The sequence below is a fragment of the Rhineura floridana genome, chromosome 2 (genome assembly GCF_030035675.1).
Source record: "Rhineura floridana isolate rRhiFlo1 chromosome 2, rRhiFlo1.hap2, whole genome shotgun sequence".
In the NCBI taxonomy this organism is placed as follows: Eukaryota; Metazoa; Chordata; class Lepidosauria; order Squamata; family Rhineuridae; genus Rhineura; species Rhineura floridana.
In genome coordinates this window covers 106,722,410-106,747,090 of record NC_084481.1, presented here as the reverse complement: position 1 = coordinate 106,747,090, position 24,681 = coordinate 106,722,410, and the positions used below count along the sequence as shown (strand labels likewise).

The window sequence follows — 24,681 nt, the reverse complement described above, 5'->3', positions numbered from 1 at the left end:
CGCGACGTATAAATCCTGGAACAGGAATAATACTCTGCCGTTGTTTAAGGGGGGGGAAATGTGATGTTCCTATATATTAGTGTATATATGGTAAGTGCTGGTTGTTTAGAGTATACATGGTAAGTAGTGAAAGAGGAGGGGGAGTGAATGGGCAATAGAATGCTTGATGATTGGCTGAATGTTTAAAATGGCTGACAGTATAAATGAAAGGATGACAGGTAAATCTGGGGGAATGTGAGGTGGTGAATTGTGGAATCTGGGGGGAGAAGAGAAAGAGGTGGATGTTGATAGGTGGATGTGGTGTGAATTGGAGAGAGTTGTTTGCCAGGAGAGAGTGAAGAAGGAGGGAGGTGGAGTTCAGATTAGTATTGAGTAAAACCATATGCTTATGTGCCTTAAGAAGAAATCTTGTTAATCTTGTTAGCTTTGTTATCTTTAATAAATACTTAATTTGGTTTACCAAAGGCCTGATCCTTGGCTGGGGTTTCACAGACCAGAAGGGAGGGTAAGGTAATGACCAAGGCTGAAGGGGAACTGTAACAAATGGTGGCAGCGGTGAAGAGAATAACAATACCAGTATTCAGAGTCTCTGGGAATACTAGTATTGGGACGTTACTGGTGGTTGCCTAGCAGGGGGATCTGTTGAGATCTGTGCTAGAGCGGGGAGAGAAATCATAAGAGAGAGCGGTCCGGACTGGTGGAGTCCCTGGTGGTGCCTAGAGACAGGCAGTAACCACGAGCAGGTAGGAACCTGACAGGGAGAGCCAGGGAAGGACGCATCACAAACCCCACGTAGAGCGCATTACAATAGTCTAAGCGAGAGGAGACCAGGGCATGTATCACTCGTGGAAGCAGATGTACAGGAAGGTAGGGTCGCAGCCTCTGTATCAGATGTAATTGATACCAAGCTGCCCGGCTCACTGCCGAGACCTGAGCCTCCATGGGCAGCTGGGAGTCAAGAATGACCCCGAGGCTGCGGACCTGGTCCTTCAGGGGTAATCTCACCCCATTAAACACCAAGTCGAAGACCTCACCAAGCTTCCCACCCCCTTTAGACCTTCTCCCACAATGAGAAGGGAAGCAGAGGAGGAAGACAGAGGTAGGTGGGAGGCGGCTGGGCCAAGAGAAATACAAAGGAGCACTCAGGACAGGACAGAGCAGCTCCTCAGCAACAGTCCTGTTCTCCTGCTGCCTGCCACTTCCTGCCTTCTTGCCCTCTGCTGCTGAGGCTGAAATGGCATAATCAGTGAGGTCAATGTCAGTGGTGGTGGCAACAGAGCAGGATTGCTGCTGAGAAGATCCCCCCAGCCTGTCACGACTGTTCCTCTGTAGCTCACCTGGGCTGCCTGCTGCCATCTCCCTCCTCTAGTACCCTCTGCCACTGCTGCAATGGCCTGGCAGCTCTCAGAAGGCTGTTATCACACTGTATGTTGCAGTGCCATCTATGGGCAGCCAGGCAAACCGCTGTGTGACAACAGCCTTAGGCAGACACAGAATAGGGGAAATACACCAGAACCAAAATTGCCTCCAAAAAATCAAGTGTGCCCTTTCTTCTCATCCACATTGCTTAAAATGTCCCCTCACTAATTAAAATTAGTTGGTTAGTCTGAAATTTACAGCCCTGCAAAACACAAATGAAAAACAAGTTGTTCAAATAGAGGAATTACCCTCTTATATGGGGTGGGGAACCTCCAACCTGCAGGCCAAATTTGGCCCACAAGGCCTCCCCATTTGGCCTGCCAGGCCATTTTGGACAAGCCACACCAATCCTACACCTGACATAATACATAACATCAGGTGTGGGGCAGGTAAGGGTGGAATTTGGTCAAAAAGGCCTCCGCAAAGCCACCTTGGGCAGGTTCCAAAGCGCCTGCCAGCCAGCTGGTTGTCAGGAATTTCTGAAGCTTTCCGCAAAGCAGGATTGTACTCCCACACATCAACTGGTATACCGTGGAGGTCAATTCTGCTTGGTCTGGGAGCACAAGAGAGCTCCCTGTAGGGGAGCACTTGAACCCAGCGCTAAACAGGCCTCGCCCACCTGTCACATTTGGTCCACGAGGGAGATCCTGATATGGCCTGTGGAGCTAAAAAAGTTCCCTGCCCTTGCTCTTATACCTTGCTCTTATACCTGCTGAGGTAGACAGAGATGATTCATGTCCGGGTAAGCAAGGGATATTGTTTCTGATCCTGTGGAGTTAACTACATATGACACACAAATGCCCACAAGATAGCCTTGATGCCATTAACAAAAAAGATAAAGGACAGGAGCTTTTAAAGGCAGAGATTTAAAGTGGAGAAGCAAAGGTGGGCAGGAGGAAGCTTCAAATTCACCTCCAGCTGTCCCCAACCTGCAAAGTTCAAAATAAGTTTGCATGGGTAAGCTCACATTTTAAACCCCATGAGCAGAAAAGTAGTTAGGAGGTCAATTTGAAGCCCCACTATGGGTAGGGAAAGGGTTAAGTTCTCCCCATCCCCACCTCCTCCACTCCAGAATCCTGCCTCCTGTCCTAAAGCTTCTTTTCTTTGAAAAGAAATGGTGCTAGTGTTATCCCATGAGTGTTTGCATGCAACTTGCAGTGAGTCTGTAAGCCAAAGTTATGACTGATTTTAACTGATTTTTAAGTGATGGCATTGCACATGTTGAGCATTTTAACTGAGAAGAGGAGAATACATGTTCTTAATTTAGTTATGAAGGTCATGAGGTGCAAATCACATTTGTTCCCTTTCAGCAATTGGGAAAGGATCAAGCCCTCACTTCCATAATTGAAAATCTGAAGTTACCCTTTTTACACATGTGCGATGCTGTAAGTGTATTTCTCCCGCCCCTTGCATATTGGAACCAAAGTACAACATTTCACAGATGAAGTGGCCTTTAGCTTAAATGTTCAGACTAAAGATCACAATTTTTGGTCTCTATAATGATAAGTTACATGTTATGTTGGAAAATATAAAATGCCACTTGTTCAGAGTGCTAGGCACCCTGGCAATGATATACTTACGTTCTTTGGCATCAGGAGAATTACGGGCAAGCATTTCACTTCCCCATTTATCTCCAGCGTAGCTGGCAGGTAACTTATGAGAGGGGCTAGAAGGTCCTGTTCCTCTTGGACTCAAGTCTCCTTTGTATTTCTGATTAGTTTACAAAACAAGAAAGATATTTCATTAAGGGCAATGTTTCTTTCCTTTACCACCAATACAAAAACAGATTACTACTGCCTTCCAGTTCCTATTGCTGTGATGAGGATGTACAAGAGCTGAAGTTTCCCAGCTCTGCCACTAATTTTTAGCACCATCTATGAACTCTCCCCCTTCATTCTGTGTCCATCCCAGAGATTCCCATTTGCCTGCTGGTGAGCGCACTGGCAATTCCAACATGCTAGGCAGCTGTTGGGCAGTTGGTACTGTTGACAATGGAGACGTGGTTCATTTTAATTTCTGACTCTCAAGTATAGACAGGTAGGAGGATCAAGACTTTGGTTATTTGTGTGAAGGTATTAGGGTGGCCACGTGCCCTTCTTTATAGAGAACAGTCCTCTGTTTGAAGGGCTAATAGTAGTCCAACAGTAGTCTATTTGAAGATGTTCTCTATTTGAAGGGCTGCCTACTCCAAGCTTGGTTTAAAGATCAAAAACCATGAGAAGGGAGAGCAGCAGGGCCTTGAAGTTGCCCGTCAGCAATTAGCACCTGGACAGCAGACTGAACAGGCATCACCTGGTCACAGTCTTCCACATTACAGTAAGATGTATTATATTTCTGTTTAAATTATAGCAATTATTTCTAAATTTGCATATACATATACATTAGCATATCCAAATTTTATGTACCTATATACCCTCTTTTGTCCTCCTCCCTTTTTTTGGCAATGCATTTCCTCTTTTTCGGTGATGCCTAGGTGGCCACAACCACTGCTAAACAGCACAGAAATAAATATTGATTTTTTTCCCCCAGGATCAAGACCTCAACAGGACAGGGAATCTCTTTCTTCACACTCTTTTTAGGTCCACAATCAGGGCTGAGCATATTACATCTATGGTATTCAGTTTTTCTCCAACGTGTATGCCATCAGAAATAATTATACTACAGAGTTTATATAACCAGACAGAACTAGCTGTCAGTCTAACTTTTCGTGTTTGGTCAAGCATGCAGGGCTTTCAACAGCAGATGGTCCTTCACAAAACTGGTATGTAGAGAGAAGGAAAGACTGTTCTTAATCAAAAAGGACATAAGCCTGGATATTGCTCCACAAGCTATTTAGGAGCTCATAATAACGTTTTATATTGTCATTCCTGTGTCTATGTCAGAGTACGAAATCTTGAAATGGTGTGCTAATACCATATTATATCCAGGAGCAGTGTGTATGTGGTGTGGAGGAGCCACCCTCTTGATACCTGCACTGCTTCAGCTTTCCTGGAGCAAGATAGCAGTGAGGTTGGGACTGTGTGGACACACCAGTGCAGTCAGTTTGGTGATCCTGCTGGTGTACCCACACAGCCCCAATCCACTGCTTGCCCTACACCCCAGCCCCATCTAGGTAAGCTGCAGTGATCCTGGTGTCCAGCTTTTGTCTCCACTTATATCTACTGCTCCTGTCTCCACTCATATCTACCTAGGAGTCTCCATTGCTCCCACAAATTGCTTGTTCCATTTGTATCCTTCCCTTCCTCGAAGGAGGATATGAGGATTTCCCCATGTTAAAACTCTGCACTGTAGCGACTGCTTAACATTTGCTTTCCAAATTATAAAAGCAATTAGCAGCACCTTGGAAAAAAGAGATACCATGACACAGGAGTTTTTTGGGTGCCAAGAATCTCCCTTGCACGATCTCTGTCGCCCATGCACCATCCTTGCCCGTAACTTCACCCAAGGGGTGATTCCTTTGCCACGTGGATGTCCATGTGCCAAGCAAATTGTAGAGATTTTTTATTCTTTAGAGCCAACATAGCAGTTCAAGGGCTGAACGAGGAATAGAGAAATCAGGGTTCAAATCCCTACACAGCCATGAAGCTCAGTGCATGGCTTTGCATCACTATTTCTCACACTAGCCTGCCTCACAGGGCTGTTGTGAAGATAAAATAGGAACGGGAGAGAACTACATATGCTACTCTGAGCTCCCTGTAATAATAAATAAATGTATGGATAGATTGCAGGCTCATGTGGCATATGTGCAGAACATATCTACATATCCATTTCTTCACATTCATTTATATTTAAGAAGTATTTGTAGCTGAGGCACATCTGTATTTTGTGGAAATTTTCAATGGAAACTGGTGTTGATTTAAAATAACTACTTAGGTAGGGCCTGACTGCAGCAAACAGATAGCTAAATCTGACCTGTTCAATTGACCCATAATCCTCCAGTTTCACCAGGTCCAAGATGTTATATGGGACGTAACCAGCCTGCCCACTTCGGTTTCGCAGCTTCCACCACTGTTTATTATCTTCCAACACCTACAAATATAAAAACAATTCATTTGCTGGGAAAAATTAAGCCAAGTGATGTTTAAATATCTCCTTTGGAGTTTTTATATTACTTTCCTTACACAAACATGCTGGGAATCCTTAAGTTTATGCTATGCAGCCCTTACTCTTCCTTTTCCTATTCTAAGCATGCTGAAAATACCTTGCTCCAGAATATTTTATTACACCTGAGTAGCTTATAGGAAGGTCTTGCTAATAAACAACAGGTAAATGTCAAATCCACATCTGCTCTCTGCTTTTTGGTCCCCTTCTCCCAGAGCCCACTATCTTTAGCTCCCTGCTGGTTCAATTTAAATTGCTCTAGTTCTTTTTTTCAAAAAGAAAATGAGAGCTATATAAGCAGTTTCTGTCACACTTTCATTTAACACACTGAAGCCCTATGAATTCTGCACACACAGTACATGTTCTCTTTTCTGGCTTCAGTCAGCTGGTAGCCCTGAAAGAATAAGCTCTTCCATATATTGTCATGGAGGGTAAAAGGACTGGCATATGGCAAGGGTAATCAATGCCCCCTTTTCACCATAATCGTTATTTGTAAGGTTGGACTGGAGAGACTCCTGTGTTCATTCTTTTACCTCCAGAATTTCATCCTTCAGCACTGAAAGTTCATTGGCATTTCGAGCAGTGAAATCATATCGAATTTTGGCACATCTCTTTGCTGGGGCGATACCCTGTGCCTCAAAATTCCTGCAGGAAAGAAATAATGGGATTATAATTGGCCTCCTCTACATGTTAAATAATAATGGTCTAATCTAAAACAGAGTATAGAAATTGATAGACACGTCAGTGAACTTCTAGCTTAATTTAATATACGGGGCACTTTACTGAACAACCTCACCTGGTTCTATGCAACCATATCAAATTTTAATAATAAAACAAACAAACAGTTAAATATAACAAAGTTTAAAAAAGGAAAACTCGTTAAAGTAAAATCTAATTCAAATCACAGCAGTTTTCTAATTCCTTTCTAAAAACTTGCATACTGGACCTCAGGCATTAAGTTAACTGTAGCCCTACTGTTCCATGCTAAACCAGGAATTAGGAAGGATTTGGGGGCTGGAATGTGTGTTTTGCTTTTTTTTACCATGTTGTACTGGTTAAAAGAAAAAGCACACAATGCATGCAGGTTTCTTTTGGAGATATGCTGCTTGGGATAAAACTGTTCTGTGCTTATAAAGCAGCCATACTGATCTCCAACTCAGGTTTCTGGTGGCTGATGGTTAAAGTTCTTTCTAGATGCTTATATATGCCTAGACATCATCTTGGCTGTTAATTAACTTGGTTGCTTTAGCCTACTGGGTGGCCATCAGCCACTACATGAACATTTTAGCTTAGTAGTTCTTGTGTTGACTTCTCTGTTTGCAATTTCAGATTAATGATGCACAAAGTTCTTGAGTCCTTTATATAGTGAGCTTACAAAGAATTCGCTACTCTCAGCTTGCATGATTCAATAAGGTTCCTTTGGAGCCAGTTGCCTTAATCCAGAAAGGAAAAAATAGAGGGCAAAAGTCAAGATGCTAGAAAAATAGGAATTTATTATGTGTTCAAACCCGATGCGTTTCAGCCTATAGGTTTTTAGGCCTATATATATTGGTGTAAGCGGTCTGCTCATTGGAGTTTCTCGATAGCCTGCAATGTAAGTCATAGACTAATTTAAAGATGTTATATGTATGATTTTACATATTTATAGAAGTAAATTTGTCCCTGCTGTTCTATTTGTTTATAGCCCCTGATGAAGGCCTAAAAACCTATAGGCTGAAACGCGTCAGGTTTGAACACATAACAAATTCCTATTTTTCTAGCATCTTGGCTTTTGCCCTCTATTTTTTCCTGGTTTGGATGCTAGCCACTTTCTGTTGTTGTTAATCCAGAAAGGGAAATGTGCAGAAGCAGATGTTGACATGCACAGCTGATACACAACCCCTTCACAAACCTCATCCAAGCCCCAGTGTGTCAAGTGGATGCATCTTTTGTGATGGATGTGGATGTACTTCCCCAGCCACCACCATCTGTTCCTGCATACAGCTTGTTGTAGCATCCTAAAGACTAACAGTTTTATTATGGTTTAAATGCAAATTTTTAAACCAAGTCTTTCAGGTGCCACAGAACTCACTCATTTATTTATTTATTTATTTATTTAGTGTGTTTCCTGATAAAAACTAATATGGTGATCCCTCTGGAATCTGTATGCCATGCCTTAGAGCCATTGGGCTTAGAAAATTCTTATCAGGCTCATCCTTTTTAACAAGATTCAGTATTAATTGAGAATAGGCTTACAGGCTGACATAACACACAATGATCACTTGCATAGTTGCAGCGCACTTAATATTACTTTTCTCAAGTGTCTATTATTTCCTTCTTTTAATCTTCCCTTCTATTAATCTAAAGCTTTCTTTGGCTTATACCAACATTTTTCATGAGAAACATCTCTCAGTACTCAATATTATTTATTTCTTACTTACTTAATGGTTTGGACAAGTGTTCTGCTGCATAGCCACTAAAGGCCCCTCTAATACACTTACATTTAAAAAAAACTCAAAAATTCTCAAAGCCATTGTCAGGTGGTTCATTGATAATGAGATATATGCACTTTACTTTCATATCTGAGCTTGCTATGCGAGTTCTCATGTTCTGCCTGAAGTTTTGCTGATTTGGGATAACATTTGGTGTTCCTGTTAATAAACCCTCACAAAAACCTCATAATCAGTTAAAAGATGAAGTCATCCTTGGAATTTGGAATCAAGACATGGGGAGCTCTAACATACTAGACAGGAAGGGTGGTGGCAATCTTTTCCAGCAGTTTTTCTCAGAATAGAGGCTAGGAATAAGCAGGAGAAGGTGAGCTGTGTTTATGTTGTTTCAAACATGCCAGTGTCTGCCACAGAGTGAGTCATTGGAAAGAATAGTTGAGACCAGCAGAATGGAAACATTAAAGAGAATTTCTGCCCTCCACAACTGGGGAGTTAGGCTTACACTATGGGAGTCATTGACTCACATTTCCTCAGTAACACGTAGCCAGAAAAAAAGTGTGAGGTGATTACTGTGACTGGAATAGGGCCAGGGCAAGAGATTAAGCAAGGTCTTTTCCAAACAATCATTGGATAACAACTGAAAGATTTGTTGTGGGAGACAGAATAATATTTCCTCATGACAGATATTCTGTTATTGGAACAATGCTTTTTCCAACCATTCAAACTGAGCTTATTGTTGCTGGGAAATGAGATCCATTTATTGCAACTGTGAATGTTAGATAGACTGTTTGCATCATGAGCACCTATAGTGACATCATACCCTTGCATTCCACTGTTTTGTTCACTTTAAGAGTTGTCTTCTATAAAAATATCAGAAGAGCCTTACTGGATCAGGCCAAGGCCCTATCTAGTCTCACACTCTTTTCTCGCAGTACCCAAAATATATTATGTAATAGATATATAATTGCTACTTAAATAGACTGATCATTCCACTTCTGTACCACTCAAGTGTGATTGTGTTAATATAGCATTTTTAAAAAAAGTAGGGGAAACTAGCAAGGCTCCCTCCATATTAATGACCTGCCATTTCATGGGCCATTTGCTTCATTATTTTAATGTGAGCTTTTGATGGCTATATGTTCACCCTCACCTTGTCATTTTAGATCTGTCAGATCCGTCAGCCCCAAAGACAGAGAAAGGAAGCCAACAGAATGGGGAGAGGGGTATAGAAATCAATTCCAACCCTTATTTTTTCCCCACTGTTGGCACCTGATTAGTGTGACCCTTCCCTGGACATATTCAGTAACATAGGCCCATATATCAAGCTACTGCTTTTGGTGCAACCAGCCTGTACATTGGCTATTCTATTCTATAAACCAGAAATTACCTATTCACATGTTGAGTAACATGCTGAGCAAAGGCATCCACTGCTTGAATTTGATCAGATGTCTGGACAGGCTTTAGGTTCCGACTGGAATATCCATTAGGTGATGACAACTTTGAAGATAGAACAGAGAAAAAAATTATAGCCAGATGGGATTGTGATACAGCATGTCCCACTGAATTCTTATCATTCAGAGTCATGAAAATGAAATGTGGAAGTAAAACTTGTGCTTCTTTCTTGAAGAAAGAACCAGAACTGGGGAACTTTCCCCTTTCAAGAAAGCAGGCATTTTGAGCCTCCCTAAGTGCAAATAAGACAACACAAGGCTAATGATTTACCTGGACCAGGCAGTGCTTACTTTGGTTCTTGAACTGGGAGGGAGAAGATCAAATGATAGCAAGGTAGGTGTGATGGTGGGGAGTAACCACGAGTTTGAAGGAGGCTTTAAGGGACCTGGGAGGTCATGCAATACAGGGATTGGACTCAACGATGAACATAAACTGCTGTTCTACCAATGAGCATTCATTTGATCTTAAAAAACACCCCTATGTTTTCTGTGTCCCGCCAGCTATTTGTGCATTATTATTATTACTACTATTATTAAAAAAACTGTGTTTGCTTCTCAGAGGAATAGTGCAATATTTCATAAGCATCATCAGACAGAAGTGTTGCTAGGTTCATAATCCAGAACACAAATTTGCATAATATTTTGGAGATGCTAATTAATTATACAGCCATGAGAGTGGCTGTATACTATAAGCATGAATTTTTCGCATTCCACAATGTTAAATTGAAAATACCCCATGCCATTCTGATGCTTCCCATAAACCTTACAAAACTTAAAGTCCTGAACTCAGAAACGCTTGCTTAACAACCCTCTCAATTTTCATGGCAATACACAAAACAGTCAGAGAAAATCGAGAGTTCAAAGTGTAAAAAGAGAGAGAAAATAAACACAGCCCTTTTGGACTTATTTCTATCAGAGTTCTCATAATCTGTTGAAATTCATTAAAAATCAGCCATGTTCACAGGGTACCTGTAATCCTATTACTGACCTTGCCCCATACTCTAACCTTCATTTTCTGCAGTTTAAAAGTTAAAAAAACACTTGGCTGATTTTTAATTAATTTAAGAAATTTAGCATTGAACTCAATGATAAGGCCGGGCATGCTCAGTAAGAACCAACTGTCAACATTCTAAAAGCCAGACTGATTAGGCTTGCCTAATCAGGGGGCCACACCCACACCAGAACTTTATTTCACTTTAGACAGTCATGGCTTCCCCCAAACAATCATGGGAAGTGTAGTTTGTGAAGGGTGCTGAAAGGAGACTCCTATTCCCCTGACAGAGCTCCAGTGGCCAGAGTGGTTTAACAGTCACCAGCCCTGATTGAAGCTCTGTGAGGGGAACAGGGCATCTCCTAGCAACTCTCAGCAACCTTCACTAACTACCCAGGATTCTTTGGGAGAAGCCATGACATGTTTTTAATTGACCATGCCCACCTTTCCTCAAGTGGAACAGTTTCATAGTAGGCTGAAAACATGAATCTTGAGCAGGCCAACTTTGTTTTTTCTAACAGCTAGAGTCATTGCTTAAGTAGCAACATATTGTAATCAGTCTGATTTTACATCAAACTGCAGTTTCAGATTCAACTGTTAATGTGCCCAAAATAGAAATAGAGCATAACCTCCAGTTTGAAGCACAAAAGACTGTCTTCACCATCATATGACATTGACCAGTAAAAAGACTTTGAAATTAATAAAAACAAATTTGACACAGATTTCTAGGATGAATAATGAGAGAAATATAATTTTCTAGGTTAGATTCTCTGTAGAAACAATATTAACACAGGAATGAAGCAAAGTAAGAACACCAACAAACATACAAAAATGTAATTCTCTATCTTTGGAGATGGCAGGTGTTGCCACCACTCACCATATGCTCAGAGGCACGTTACCAAATTTTTCCAAGCTACACAGGAAGTGGATTAGACTGTGAAAGAGCAACCCAAATTGTGTTTGCATTTTTACAAATCTGTAGGGCAGTACAATATCTCAGTGAGGAGGTCAGGTCTCCTGCTCCCCTGGTGCATTCACTATAGCTGCCCAATTTCCCTGTTTTTAAAAGTTTGATAGAAATAGTTGTTGGCTATAGGTACGTTCTTAAACCACAAGGTTTTCTGCCTATTAGTGAATATGTATGTAGATGACTCTGAGAAATTAACAGTGGATAGATCATCAGCATTGCACTTTGTAGTATACCCAGCTGTTTTATAAGTGATGGGTTGTTTTTTAAAAAAGTGGGGGGTAGTGTAAAAAGGGGGGGACAGGAGATCTGGGGGCCACAGTAAAAGTCCCTGGGCCACCCCTTAACAGCATGTCTGTCATCAAGTGCTGTTTTTCTTAAACAGGTAAACTCAAGAGGTGAACACAAACAGCAACTTAGGGATCTTCCTTGCACAAGGTTAGCTGACTTGTCTATGTAGCCTAGTATTGTCTGCTCTGACTGGCAACAACTCTCCAGTGTCTTAGGTCTCCAGCTATCTGATGTTTTTTAACAAGAGATGCCTGGGATTGAGCATGGATCTTCAGTATGCAAAGCTACCACTGACCAACTGGCATCATGATCATCACCATTTTTGTCCCAATAGTTTCTGAAACTAAAATACTGTAATAAAACTGGTGAACTTCTGATTGGAAATAAATATAGGGGATGGTAATGCTGGGATTCTTCCATTCCTGATAAATTAATTTATAGCCGCCATGGTCCACTTCTCAGCTCCTATATTTGCTTTTTACTTAGGTGCAATTTGACCAATATAGCTATAATACATCCAGCAATCAGGGCTATAAACATGCTATACCCATCAGATGATCAGTGATAGCAGCACCATCCATGTGTTTGGAAGAAGAGAAATGAGGGTAGAATGAATCCAATCCTTCACTCCTACTCCTACTCCCAAATTAGGGATGTTGGAGAATTTTGTCAGAAATGAGATCAGAAACTGCTGCAATTCACGTTTGTCTGAAGTCAGTAATGGAAATCATGCAAATGAATATGAGCAGTGTTTGCTGTCACTGTTTCTTAGCTCACAAACATTATGTAAATAATTATATTGTTTTCTGCATTGTTTTGATGTTTCCCTTCCATTGAAATGCATAGAAATTAATTATGTGATTAATTATGTTAGCTTTGGCCATAGTGGACAGCAAGTCACATAACATAGGTTTCAGCGGAAGCTGAACAGTAGCAGAATGGAAACAACGCTGATTATGATGAACACAGGACAGGATGGAGATTGCTGCCTCTTTACATTCCTATCCCAAATAGAAGATCAACATTATTGCTCATAATTTCACTGGTCTGGATGATGATTTTCACCATCACACACAGCATTCATTTGGGAAACTTCTTTTTGTTGATAGACATATGCTAACAGAAGCCTGCTTCACCACATGTATGAAACTTGAGTATCAATAACTCTCAATGCGTCTTTTATCATCAATTCATGTGAAATACAACAGAAATGCCAATATGAAGTAGACATTTCCTTGGAATCAATTTTCTTTTATTGGTCATAAATTTATCTATCTACTTGGATGCTTGCAAAGTATTTGGCTCACAAACTGAGTAAGAGGAAAGAAGAGAAATGGGGGGGGGATAAGGCTGAATCTCACCTCTTCTTGCAGGTGGCCAATATCTATTTCCCAAGGAGCTCCGCGGAAGATTTCTAGAGGTGGCTCCCATCCGTTGCGGAACTTTGGAATATAGCTTGGGATGTTGGCATCTCTTGGCCACTCAGTTCTTGGGAACACATTGAAAAGAAGTTTATATGCAGCAAGAACCATATGGCATACTTTTCTATTCTAGGCTACAGTTGCCATTCTCAAAGTCCAATACATATTTTAGAAGCCAGCAGTCTGATTACTTGATGTTTTCAGGTGATTAACTGCCATCAATGACCACATAGAGCTGGAAATAGAAAATATCCCCCACCCCTGGAGAGTTGAAGGCAGTTTGAAAGACAAATTACTGCTCATTGGGTGGATATTCATCCCAATTTTGGCTTTGGTAAGCAGGTTTTGCAGGTTCTTGGATGGTTTCAAACATTTGAAAAGAGGCAACAGTTGGGGGTGGGGAGAGGGGAAGAAAGACGTGTAGTGCATACACATTTGGGAAATAAATCAAACACTGCCTCTCTCAAAACCACTTTCCAGTCCTTATCAACCATCGTCTCCAATCTAAAATACAAAGCGATACTGGGGTATGTTATTTTTTGCTTCTGATGGTCCCTTTGGAAACACTGATAGGTTTCTAAAGAGTTTTGCGTGGGGGTGTGTGAAATCTAGTTTCAGAACTCTGTCATAACGGTTTAGGCCAACACTGCAAGCTGAGATATTCTGTCCCACATTGTAAAGAAACAGACCACATTCTTGCCCCATCTAATGCTTCTGTCCAGATGGTTGTTCATTGGGATTTCTTTCCCCTTCACCAGTTTTGGCCAACTTCATGTTCATTTCTGATTTGCTCCTTGGCTCTGCTTTGTACTTACCTTGACCTTGTCCATGTCTCTCCCAAGGACTCCCACAGTGCCATCTCCTTTGGTGTCAGATGTCCTTTCAGGAAATCTGTGGTGTCTTTAGAAAGAAGTGGGCTGATGACAGACCTTGCAAGCTCAGGACCTCCACAGCTATTAACTATCTGGGTTACATAAGATAAATCACATTCAGAGGATTTTCAAAGACATTTCAAAATGTTTGCAAGAAAACCAGATTCCAATTCTCCATTTAAAGCACTATATTGGGAAACTAATGGAAAGCCTACAACGCAAACCAAAGGGGAATCAAATTCAAGCAGGTCAATAGGCCAATTCCGAAATAATATTTTTGTGTATTTGCAGGATAGATCCTGGAATTAGTCCTCACTTCAAAAATAAGTTGTTGGCATGGGTCAAACTTGTTACCTGCATATACTCCCACATTTTAGCTGCAAGCACACTTGGCAAAATTAACATGGAACAGGTTTTCATTTTAATCTCCATTATATAAACAGGGTGTTTTGCCAAATGCATCCCTGCTTTTAGGAACTCTGCTGCACATTAGCACTTATGGTAAAGCATGGGCTATGCCAGCCACCTCATGGGGCCATTCCAAGGGGTTTATGGCACACAGATCTTCTGGCAGATTCTATGAATCTGATGAATAGGAGGTAATGTACTGTCCAGATTTTTTAATACCACTTTTGCTTGATGCCCACAGCATGATTGCCTTTTTAGTGTTGGTAGCAGAAAACAGACCCCAATTCTACCATTTGCCAATTAAGCTACTCTGAACAAGATGAGATAGGGTTGTGACATTTAGACTCTTATGCAGATTCCTATAAGGGAGTGGTTCTTTTTTGGGTCACAGACCCCTGTGAGAATTTGATGAAGTTATGAACCCCTTAAATAAATTTATTTTGGAATTATTATTTTTTGTGCCTGGTTCACAGACCCCTTGAAGTCTGTCCATGAACCCCAGGTTTAGAACCCCTGCTACAAGGTTCCTGCTCATCAAATGGTTGCACCAAGTACAGATATTTTCCCCATTAAAGAACTGTAGCTGTAGCTGGGAGAAACTGTACCTGATGGAACTTCAATTCTTAGACACTAATGACAATTTAACATATAACATATGCTTCAAGTTTAAAGTGTAGATGCAATTTCACCTTATACTTCCAGAGCATTGTTTTCTTGTTTAGTATTTTGCATATCTTCACAGTGCCAGCTCGGATCAAGAATCAAGTGCTCTCATTGGAGGACAGTTATCTCAGGCTAACCCTCTTTATTTATTTATTTATTTATTGCATTTGTATTCTGCCCCATAGCCGAAGTGCTCTGGGCAGTTTATAACAATTAAAAACAAATATACAAATTTAAAAACACATTTTTAAAAAGCAATTTAAAAACATGCTAAAATGCCTGGGAGAAGAGGAAAGTCTTGACCTGGAGCCAAAAAGATAACAGTGTTGGCGCCAGGCACACCTCATCACAGAGATCATTCCATAAATTGGGGGCCACCACTGTGATCTTTGTTGATCTATTTGGGAACTCATAGATCACTGTGAACCTTCTTGCATTCTTCTTTAATTGCTTTTTGGTGCCCTTTAAGCTACATATGTTTCTCCATAGAACTGTTAGTTCAACCCACTGCTATTTTTATTATCACATATCCAGGGATAATTGAGATAAACCAAGAGCTTCTGCCTTTGTCATGAGTTATTTACCATCTTTTGAGCCACTTAAACTCTCTGAAACAAATCTGAGGTTGCTGTCCAATGAAGGTTTATAGCTGTAAACTGGCTATAAACACATTACACATGCCTAAAACATGCTTAACATTTGTTAATTTATAAGTGATTTCTGAATGAAACCTCAATATAAGGTGTACCCTTAATTGGGCTGTTCATCTCTATGGCTGGTGGTGATTATGTTATGCATATGGAGGAATTTAGAGATTATATAGTAGAGACAATTATACCAGTTCCAAAGGTCCAAACAAGAAATGCACTAATTCCGAAGCACTTGGATTCTGGATATGTTTTCTCAGTTTGGCCTGAAAAGAAAAAAATGAAATCAAGTTTAATCTGAATCTGATTTGCAGTCTGGTGCTTCCAGACTGTCACTTTTTTTGAGTGCAATTCAATCATATACCGGCAAATTCTGGTTACGCAGTTAGAATTATTTGGGAGGTCTTGTGCAACAAACCCACTTCCCTCAAAGATCAGATTTTTTGCAACAAGGAAAATACATTGGAAAGTGTGGGATAACTCTTGGTTTAACACAATGTCATTTAACTTCCTTTTAAACAAATCAAAATGAACACTCGCTCATTAAATATCCAATGTTGTCTAATCTCCCTGCAAACAAATCAAGATGCCTTCCAGGGCAAAAGAGAGCCAGTGTGGTGGTGTGGTTAAAGTGTTGGACTCCGACCTGGGAGACCAGGGTTTGAATCCCCACACAGCCATGAAGCTCCCTGGGTGACCTTGGGCCAGTCACTGCCTCTGAGCCTCAGATGGAGGCAATGGTAAACCCCCTCTGAATACCCCTTACCATGAAAACCCTATTCATAGGGTCGCCATAAGTCAGAACTGACTTGAAGGCAGTCCATTTCCATTTTTCAGGGCAGAAAAGCCCTCTCAAGGTCCCTCACAGAAATAACATAATGAATATCTATATGAACACTTGCATACTGAAACTAAAACAGCAGCATAACATAATTCAAACCCAGACCAGCAATCCACAGAAAACAATATAAAATAATAAGCAGTGGCTGTTTGTTAAAGGTATCTTGGGACTCTTTTTCAAAACACTATAATCAGTTGGCCAACATCCTCTGTACTTCTCCAGAATGCGATGGCCATTAGCTTAGATGTTTTTGGTTTTTTTAAAGATTCGACAAATTCTTGCAGGAGGATAGATCTATCAACAGCTCTAAGCCATGACAGTTATATAAAAACCCCATGTTCAGAGGCAATATAACAATGAGTACCAGATGCTGCAGACAGTCAACAGGGGTGGCCATCATCTCACATCCTGCTTGAGATCTTCCAGAGGCACCTGTCTGGTTGTTGTTGGAAACAATGCTGGAACAATGCTGGAATGGCCCCTGGTCCATCCCAGCAATGCATGTTCCTTAGTTCTGTCATCATAATTAAAAATATGTGAACACTTTCTGAGCACCCACAGTAATTGCCCAGTAAGTTAGCCAGCATATTTTAACATGAACAATGTTACATTAAGTCTAAAGGAGAGGTGGGAAACCCATGCCCTCCAAATGTTGCTGGACCACAATTCCCATAATCGCTGACCACCAGCCATGCTGGCTAGGGAGGATGGAGTCCAACATCTGGAAAGTCACAGGTCCCTCAATCCTGGTCTAAGGTATTCCTGATATTATTTATATACCACCATCAATGTACATGGTACCATACAGGGTAATATTAACAAAAAAATCAGGTCCTTGAACCAAGAGACTTACAGTCTAATTTGTCTGAATTCCAACGTTTAATTGTACAGAGCTTGTTTTAGTGGTGGACTTGGGTTTGTCTTAATGTAACCACGCCAGTTGCAAGTCACTAGTGCACCCAAAACCTCAAATATTTGTATTTGAAATGGGCTGTGTTGCAAAGGGAAACAATGACAGGGATTTACAAGGATGTAAAATGTATTGTGTTAGCTGCTAACAGCAGTTCAGATGAATGCACCTTTTATTTATATTGCTGAGAATTTGCTGTAGTGGCAAACAAATCCACTGTTTGTTAAAATGGAAACTGTGGTCACTCAATACATGACAATTTTCTGCATAACTGATATCTTGCTAGTTAACTATTTCTACTGAGAAATAGTTGTAACAACTGAGGGCCTGCAAGTATATGGGCGAGTGCCAGTTCAGAAACTATGCTCAGCCATATGGGGAATATCAGATGTTTTTGTATGACACCCACATTAAGGATGGTTAAAGGCTTGTACAGACAATTGAGCAGTGTGTGCCCCACTATTCTCCTCCATAGTGTGATATTTGCAGAAGACATTAATAGCACCACTTGCGGTTCACACATTATTCAGATGTGTTATGGCTTTTGGCTAAACAATACATTTTTCACTCATGACTGATAGGTGGCAGAGAGGAGGGAATAGCTTTGGTGCAAGAGGAAAGCTTTCCTGTTTTCCATTTTCTGTCTTTTCTTTTTCTCAAGCAGAGCTATATACTCAACCTTGGAAGAATCTTAGTAGATGCTGGTGCAGTTATCCCTTTCTGCAATCTTAACACTTTTAAACTATCTACCAAACAAGGTAGGTGCACAAATATACATTAAAACAACAGCAGAAAGGGCTTTCCTGAAGGAACAGGGCCATCAAGGGCAAACTACACATTACAAGCCAATGTGTATTATGAAGCCCCCACTTTAATTTGTATCATCATCTTCTTCAAGCCCTGTCTTGACTGGAGGGATAGCAAGGACGAACATTTTCTCTGAAACCTCTTCTGCTCAAAATTGCCCCCAATCCCAAGATGTGCTTCCTTCCGGAGGGTAAAGACCATTGGGGCTTCAATATGCACCCTTCAGAGTAGTCTTATGGAAATTACAAGAAGCTGGGGATGTGGAGGGCCAGCCAATGGAGCAATGGAACAATGGTGGAAAGGCAATCTCCTGAAGAGGCTTTCCCATGCCTTCTCCAGGTAACAGAAATGGAGAAAACCCTACCTAACCAGAGTGTGCTGGGTGGCTTTGCCCAACTGACCAAAGCATGGTATGGTATAAGTAGAACAGCTTTTTGGGATCGGTCCTATTGTTCTCTATGGAGCAAAGGACTTTGCACTACTATGACATAATTTATTTAAAGGTTAATACCATTTTCAAATTCATTTTCTGTCATATGAAATTTAGACTTTTAAAAGCCTCATTATCTGTAGACACGAATATGCAGTCTGCACTAATGAATGTTTTGAATATGAATTTCTGTGCACTAGGCTAGGATTTTTCATACACTCAAATAATTAGGAAATTATACAGGGGAGAACAGAATTGCATAGAACCTTTGTTTAATGACTGGTGAATTCTTCAGTATAGAAAAGCTGGTTGTATAAAATGATTTTGTTCTGTTTTATTTATTATTATTTTATTTGTTGTTTTCATATACCCTTCCTTCCAATAAGGAGCATAGAGCAGTTAACATATAAAAATACATTAGTCATAAAAACATTAAAAACATAAAACAAATTATTAAAAATAGCAGCAGATAATACGTCCATAACAGCAATCATATCCCAAAGACCTGGACAAAGAGGTGTGTTTCCAAATTGTGCCTGTAAATAGCTAGAGTGAGGCAACCTCATCTGCCTCATCTGGGAAGGAGTTCCATAGGCAGGGTGCCCTATTGAGAATGCCCTATCTTGTGTCACCGTCCTCCTTGCCATCCCTACTAATGGAATCACACGCAGGGCCTATCCCACTGATTGCAAAATCCAGTTTGGAAGGTATCGGGGAATGCACTGGGGAATGCTCCCCTTCAAATACTTGGGCCCCAAGTAGCTCAGGGCTTTGTATACTAGTACTAATACCTTGAATTGGACCTAGTAGCTCACTGCCAGCTAGTGCAGTGTTTTGAAGATTGAGGCAATATGACCCCCTTTCACTGCTCTGCACAACAGCTGGGCAGCAGTATTCTGTACCAGCTGCAGCTTCCAGATCATGTTTAAGGGTAGCCCCATATAAAGCGCATTGCAGTAGCCAGGGCCGGCTCCAGGCATGCTGGGGCCCTTGGGCATCAGCTTGCCCTACGCCCCGGTGTGTGTGCACCCCCCCACCTACCTGTCTCCTGTCTTTTACCATTGCCCTTAATGAAGATGGTGGCTGCGGTTTCCCTAAGGGGATGAAGCCTCCTCCGCCATCTTTGTTGACGGCATGTGTACCTTAGGGAAGCCGCGGCCGCCATCTTCATTAAGGGCAATGCTAAAATGCAGGAGACAGGTAGGTTGGGCAAGGGAATGGCAGGCAGGCGGATGGTGCCGCGGATCGTGGAAGGGGAGTGGAGGGCCCCTCAGGGGCTCCTGTAGCTCCGGGGCCCTCGGGCCAGTGCCCCACCTGGCCACCCTTTAGAACCGGCCCTGGCAGTAGGCTATACCAGAGGTTATTAGTGACCCTGACACTCAACCCACAGAATTGCTTTAGGAAGATACCATAGTCAATGGTATAGAAAGCTGCTGAGAGGTCAAGGAGAACAACACAGTAGCACTCTTCCATTTCTCTCCCAGTAAAGGTCATCAACCAGGGTAGCCAAGTGTCATATCCAGGCCTGAAGCCAGACTGGAATGTATCTAGTTATTTCCATTGTCTTGATATGGAGAAAGAGTGCTGTTCAAATGTAAAAGCATAATTCTTCATTGGTACAGGATGATAGAATGAAGTATAGTAGTATATATTTGTGCCAGAGACAAATTATATAGTGCCTTTTGCTTCTTACCAGGAGATTTAGTGCCAGCTTGGTTTTCTGGAAGCAGTCAATGTATTCAGCTTCATTTGGGGGTTTTGCCCTCAGAGTCAGAACTCCCTCTTTAAAGCAAAAAACAACAGTGAAGGTAAAGAAACAAAGAGGGGGCGGTTAAAAAGAGATGGTTTTAGAAGAGATAAAATATGTACCAAAGGAAAATGGGCCAGGGGTAGATAATAGGGCAGGGGTAGATAACAAACAAACAAACAAATTTGTGAGGCTAAGGGATGCTGAATGACCAACCTCTGTATTCTTAGAAGCCACTCTACTCTTTAGTCACTAGTCAACAGGACCAGGACAATCTGACATCAGGTTTTAATGGATATAAAAGCATGTTCCCAACATTTCATCTCCATGAAATGTTGGGCTCCTACTGGGAGGAAGGGCAGGATATAAATCTAATAAATAAACAAACTAGCAAATAAATAAATATGTCCTAATACACTCCAGCATGACCAAGAAACAGAACATAGGGTAGGGCTATTGGGGGAGAGGCCTGGCTTGGTTCTCAGTGGCTTCTATGGGGCAAAGTAAACAGGCTGTGATCTAGGACAAAGTTGAGGAAATCCTGCTTCTCACTCCAGATCATTAAGGGCAGGGGGAGGTTTAGCCCTCAACACCTCAAAAATTTTCCTGAGTGCATACAGTTACATTCTCCTGCCATTTATTCCTACGGGGAAAAGTAATTTGCTGTATTTGGGAACAATATCACCACTATGGGTGGTCCAGCCACCGCTCATGGAAACTTCACAGGGTTCCTTTCCTCTCCCTCCTTCTCGAGGTCTTAAGGCTGATTTCAAGTTCAGGGAAATAAGGACAGAGCCAAGTTTGGAAAAGAAGACCCTTGTTCTGCCTGAACCAATGGCTTTAAAGTTAAACAGGAGAGCAGAAAGTGAAGGAGAAGGTGAGGTACTGGACAGGCCTAGAACTCTCCATCCCACCCACACCCTTCAAAGTTGATGGGCCTTTAGGTACCATATGATAAAGCTGGCATCATCAGTAAGGTCTCAAACAGTACAAGCCACATCATATGCTCAGATGGTATGAGATCACTGGAAGGGGTGGGGCTGAGAAAAAAATGTGTTTCTTAAAAAATATCTCAGATGCAGAATGATGTGCATGGAATAGCAATGCAATAACATGTCTATGGAATAACGATGGGCTTTCTTTCATTCTTTTATTTCCAGTAGAAATTGTGAGGGGTTGGGGAATAATATCATCATAGGACCATCAAGGACTGGATAAAGTTGCTTTACAGGGAAAATATGGCCCATGAGCTGCCAATTGCCCATCACTCCTTTGTCTCTGTGCAAACTTCATTTGTACTGGAGCTAAGGGTGCAATCCTATGCACATCGCCTAGGCAGTAAACTGTGTTGACTAAAGAGGGATTCCCTTCTCATTAAATTTGTACAGGACTGAGTTGTATAAAGAGGTTCCATTCTTCAATTCTCCCTAAAGCAGAGGTGGGGAAACTCAGGTCTGGAGGCTGAATGTGGTCCTTCAGGACTCTCTGTCCAGCCCTCTGGGCTCTCCACAGACCACACATACTCACCAGCCCTGCTCTGTGCTCTCTTCAAGTGCTTTTGCCTGGCTGTAACATGTCTTTGAACTGTGATGTGTGTGTGTAGAACCCTCTGACTTTTGCATGGCTGGAATGGAGTCTTACAGAGGTAAGAGTCACATCCATTGCTCTCTCCACTTTTGCCTCTGGCCCCACTTGCCACTCTCATGAAGCACCACCACCACCAAGGTTGCCCATAAAGGAATTTCCAGCCCTCAGGCTGGAAGACGTTCCCCAACCCTGTCCTCAAGCTGGTGCCCCAGCCTTTTATACCTGCTGGCCCTTTCTTCTTGTTCTTCTTTCCCTTCTTCCTTTGGTTCAGCTGTTTAAATGCTTCTGCAGCTTTCTGAAGCTTGGCAACAAACAGCTCGATGTCATCTAGGGTGCAATTCAGGGTTTGCTGCAAAGAGACCAATGAAAACAACAACAAAAACAATGCAAGGGACCACTGGAGGCTGTGCAATTTCCCTCCCTTGTCTGCTCTGTTCCTTTCCACTAAAGGCCAAGCCAGAAGTGATCTTAATTTTGTGAGTGCAATTAATGTGCACATTCCTGTTGTATAAATACAGCTGTGGAGTAGCCTGAGCAACTCAGGAGAACTGGGGGGATGGGGAGGGGACACTGAATTCTCTCTCCCCCTGCAATCCATACCAGTGGAAGATTCCTTGAAATGCAAACAGCAGGTCCAAAGAGGCAAGTTTTGTTAGGATCGTGGCAGGAAGAAAGAGAATTCAGCATTCGCTCCCCACCCCCGTGGTCCTGAGGCTGCTCAGGCTACCAAACGGTTGACATTAAAGTAACAAAAAGTGGACACTGATTGCATTCACAGAATTAGCATCACATATGGTTTCATCCTTAGAAAATGCATCTTCCTCTTTTCTCTGCTGTACTGAATAATGAAATATAAAATTACAGTTGCAACTGAATTTGCCCCTAAATGTCTATCTTGTCATTCTCCCCCATAGGTTTTTTTTAAAAATCACAGCTACTATCACTAACCGTTTCTCTTTCAATCTTCTGTGCTAAAGCTGCACGGGACTCTTCATGATCCTGAGAGCTGGAGCTTCGTCGATCATATTCTGTAAAAAAACAAGAGAAATGTTAGATATCAGCAAGAAGAGGTTAAAACAGTAGTGTAATTCAAAATATTTGGTTTTTAAAATATTTTTAATTGAATTAGTCTGCAAAAACTCATTTGATAGGGATCATTATTAATATGTTGGGTTATGACTGTTTGTCAATAGAAGCAGAGAGAATTATTGTGGAGAGAAAACTGCTAATTAAATATCTCAGAAGGTTGAGGCATCCTGTGCTGTGAATGTAAAGCCTGTTGCTTTATCTTGTTGAGTTGGACACAAAACAGCAGCCATACATTATAGTCAAACAATTAATGTAGTGTGATTTGGCGGAGTTCTATCTGTTCTATTGATACTGGACTCAGGTTTGCAGAAAGAGGTGCAAAGGCTTCACTGCCAAGAACCTGTCTGATAAGAGCTGCAGTCAGATTGCTCTTGCACACAATTCCCATAAACACCTCAAGTGTATCTTTTTTCAGCCTCATAAGAACATAAAACAAGAGCCAAAGGCCTGTCTTTTCCAGCATCCTGCTCCCACAGTGTCCAGCCAAATGCCTATGAGAAGCCTGAAAGCAGGAGCGCAACCACACTCTCCCCAATTATGTTTCCCAGCAATTGGTAGTGAGAGGGATATTGCCTCTGACTCTGGAAATAGACATGGCTGGTATCCACTGATACCCTTATCTTCCATTAATTTCTTTGATCTTGGTGGCCATCACTGTATCTTGTGAAACCAAATTCCATAGCTTAACCATGTGCTGCATGAAGAAGAACTTCCTTTTGTGTTTGTTGTGAATCTTTCAATATTCAGCTTCATTGGATGGCCTGGGGTTCTAGTATTATGTGAGAGGCCTATCCACACCTTGCATAATCTTATACATCTTTATCATGTCACCTCTTCCTCACCTTTTTTCCAAACTAAAAAGCCCCAAATGTTTTGTAAAAAGGCATTACAATATTGGAAGTTTTAGTTCCAATTCTTTTTCTAATGATCCCCCAAATGGAGGTCACTTTTTCACAGCAGCTACATGCTGGGCTGACTTTTTTGTTAGGTTATCCACCAAAACTCCAAGATACCTTCCCTTGCCAGTCCCTGCCAGTTCACACCCCAAGAGCATGTATTTTAAGTTGTGATCGTTTGCCCTAATGTGAATCACTTTACACCTTGCTTACTGCACTGAACCACATTTGCCATTTTAATGCATATTCCTTTTGGAGCTTTTTGCTATCTCTTTTTGCTTTAACTGTCATAAATGGTGCCATCAGCAGATTTAGCTGCTTTGCTTCTCACCTCTAATTCCATATCATTTATGAACAGGTTTAAAAGCACAGGTCTCACTACAGATCCTTGGGAAGCCCCCACTGATTACATCCCTGCATCATGGAAAGATCTGTCAATTTAGGTTCTCTCCATTTTTCATTTTTCCAGTCTTAAATTCAGTTTCCCACATTGTTGCAGCTATTTGCATTTTTTTTAAATCCTCATGAGAGATCTCCTGCATTTTAATGTGAATTTCTCAAATAAACACATTTTTGTAGGCAGCTTGGACTAGTATACACATTTTTGCAAGCAATTTCTCATCATATAATACATTTTTGTTTGGTTTGGTAAGCACTGTTTTGTTGGCAAACAGCATTACAAAATTCAAATAAGTGCGAATTTCAAAATACGTG

The 24,681-nt window shown here is 41.4% G+C and overlaps 1 protein-coding gene across 2 annotated transcripts in view; it reads right to left on the bottom strand.

The window, feature by feature from the left end:
• EPS8L2 (EPS8 signaling adaptor L2) overlaps nucleotides 1-24,681 on the bottom strand; it is a 131,058-nt gene that overhangs the window by 17,543 nt on the left and 88,834 nt on the right. For both annotated transcript variants that reach the window (XM_061610018.1, XM_061610019.1), the window contains exons 9-18: nucleotides 22,931-23,010; nucleotides 22,205-22,331; nucleotides 20,342-20,430; nucleotides 15,852-15,926; nucleotides 13,886-14,034; nucleotides 13,011-13,137; nucleotides 9,337-9,446; nucleotides 6,054-6,165; nucleotides 5,332-5,448; nucleotides 3,000-3,129 (exon numbers count right to left, since the gene is read on the bottom strand). In XM_061610018.1, coding sequence (XP_061466002.1) covers nucleotides 3,000-3,129; nucleotides 5,332-5,448; nucleotides 6,054-6,165; nucleotides 9,337-9,446; nucleotides 13,011-13,137; nucleotides 13,886-14,034; nucleotides 15,852-15,926; nucleotides 20,342-20,430; nucleotides 22,205-22,331; nucleotides 22,931-23,010 — 1,116 coding nt within the window. The remainder of the gene's footprint in view (nucleotides 1-2,999; nucleotides 3,130-5,331; nucleotides 5,449-6,053; nucleotides 6,166-9,336; nucleotides 9,447-13,010; nucleotides 13,138-13,885; nucleotides 14,035-15,851; nucleotides 15,927-20,341; nucleotides 20,431-22,204; nucleotides 22,332-22,930; nucleotides 23,011-24,681) is intronic.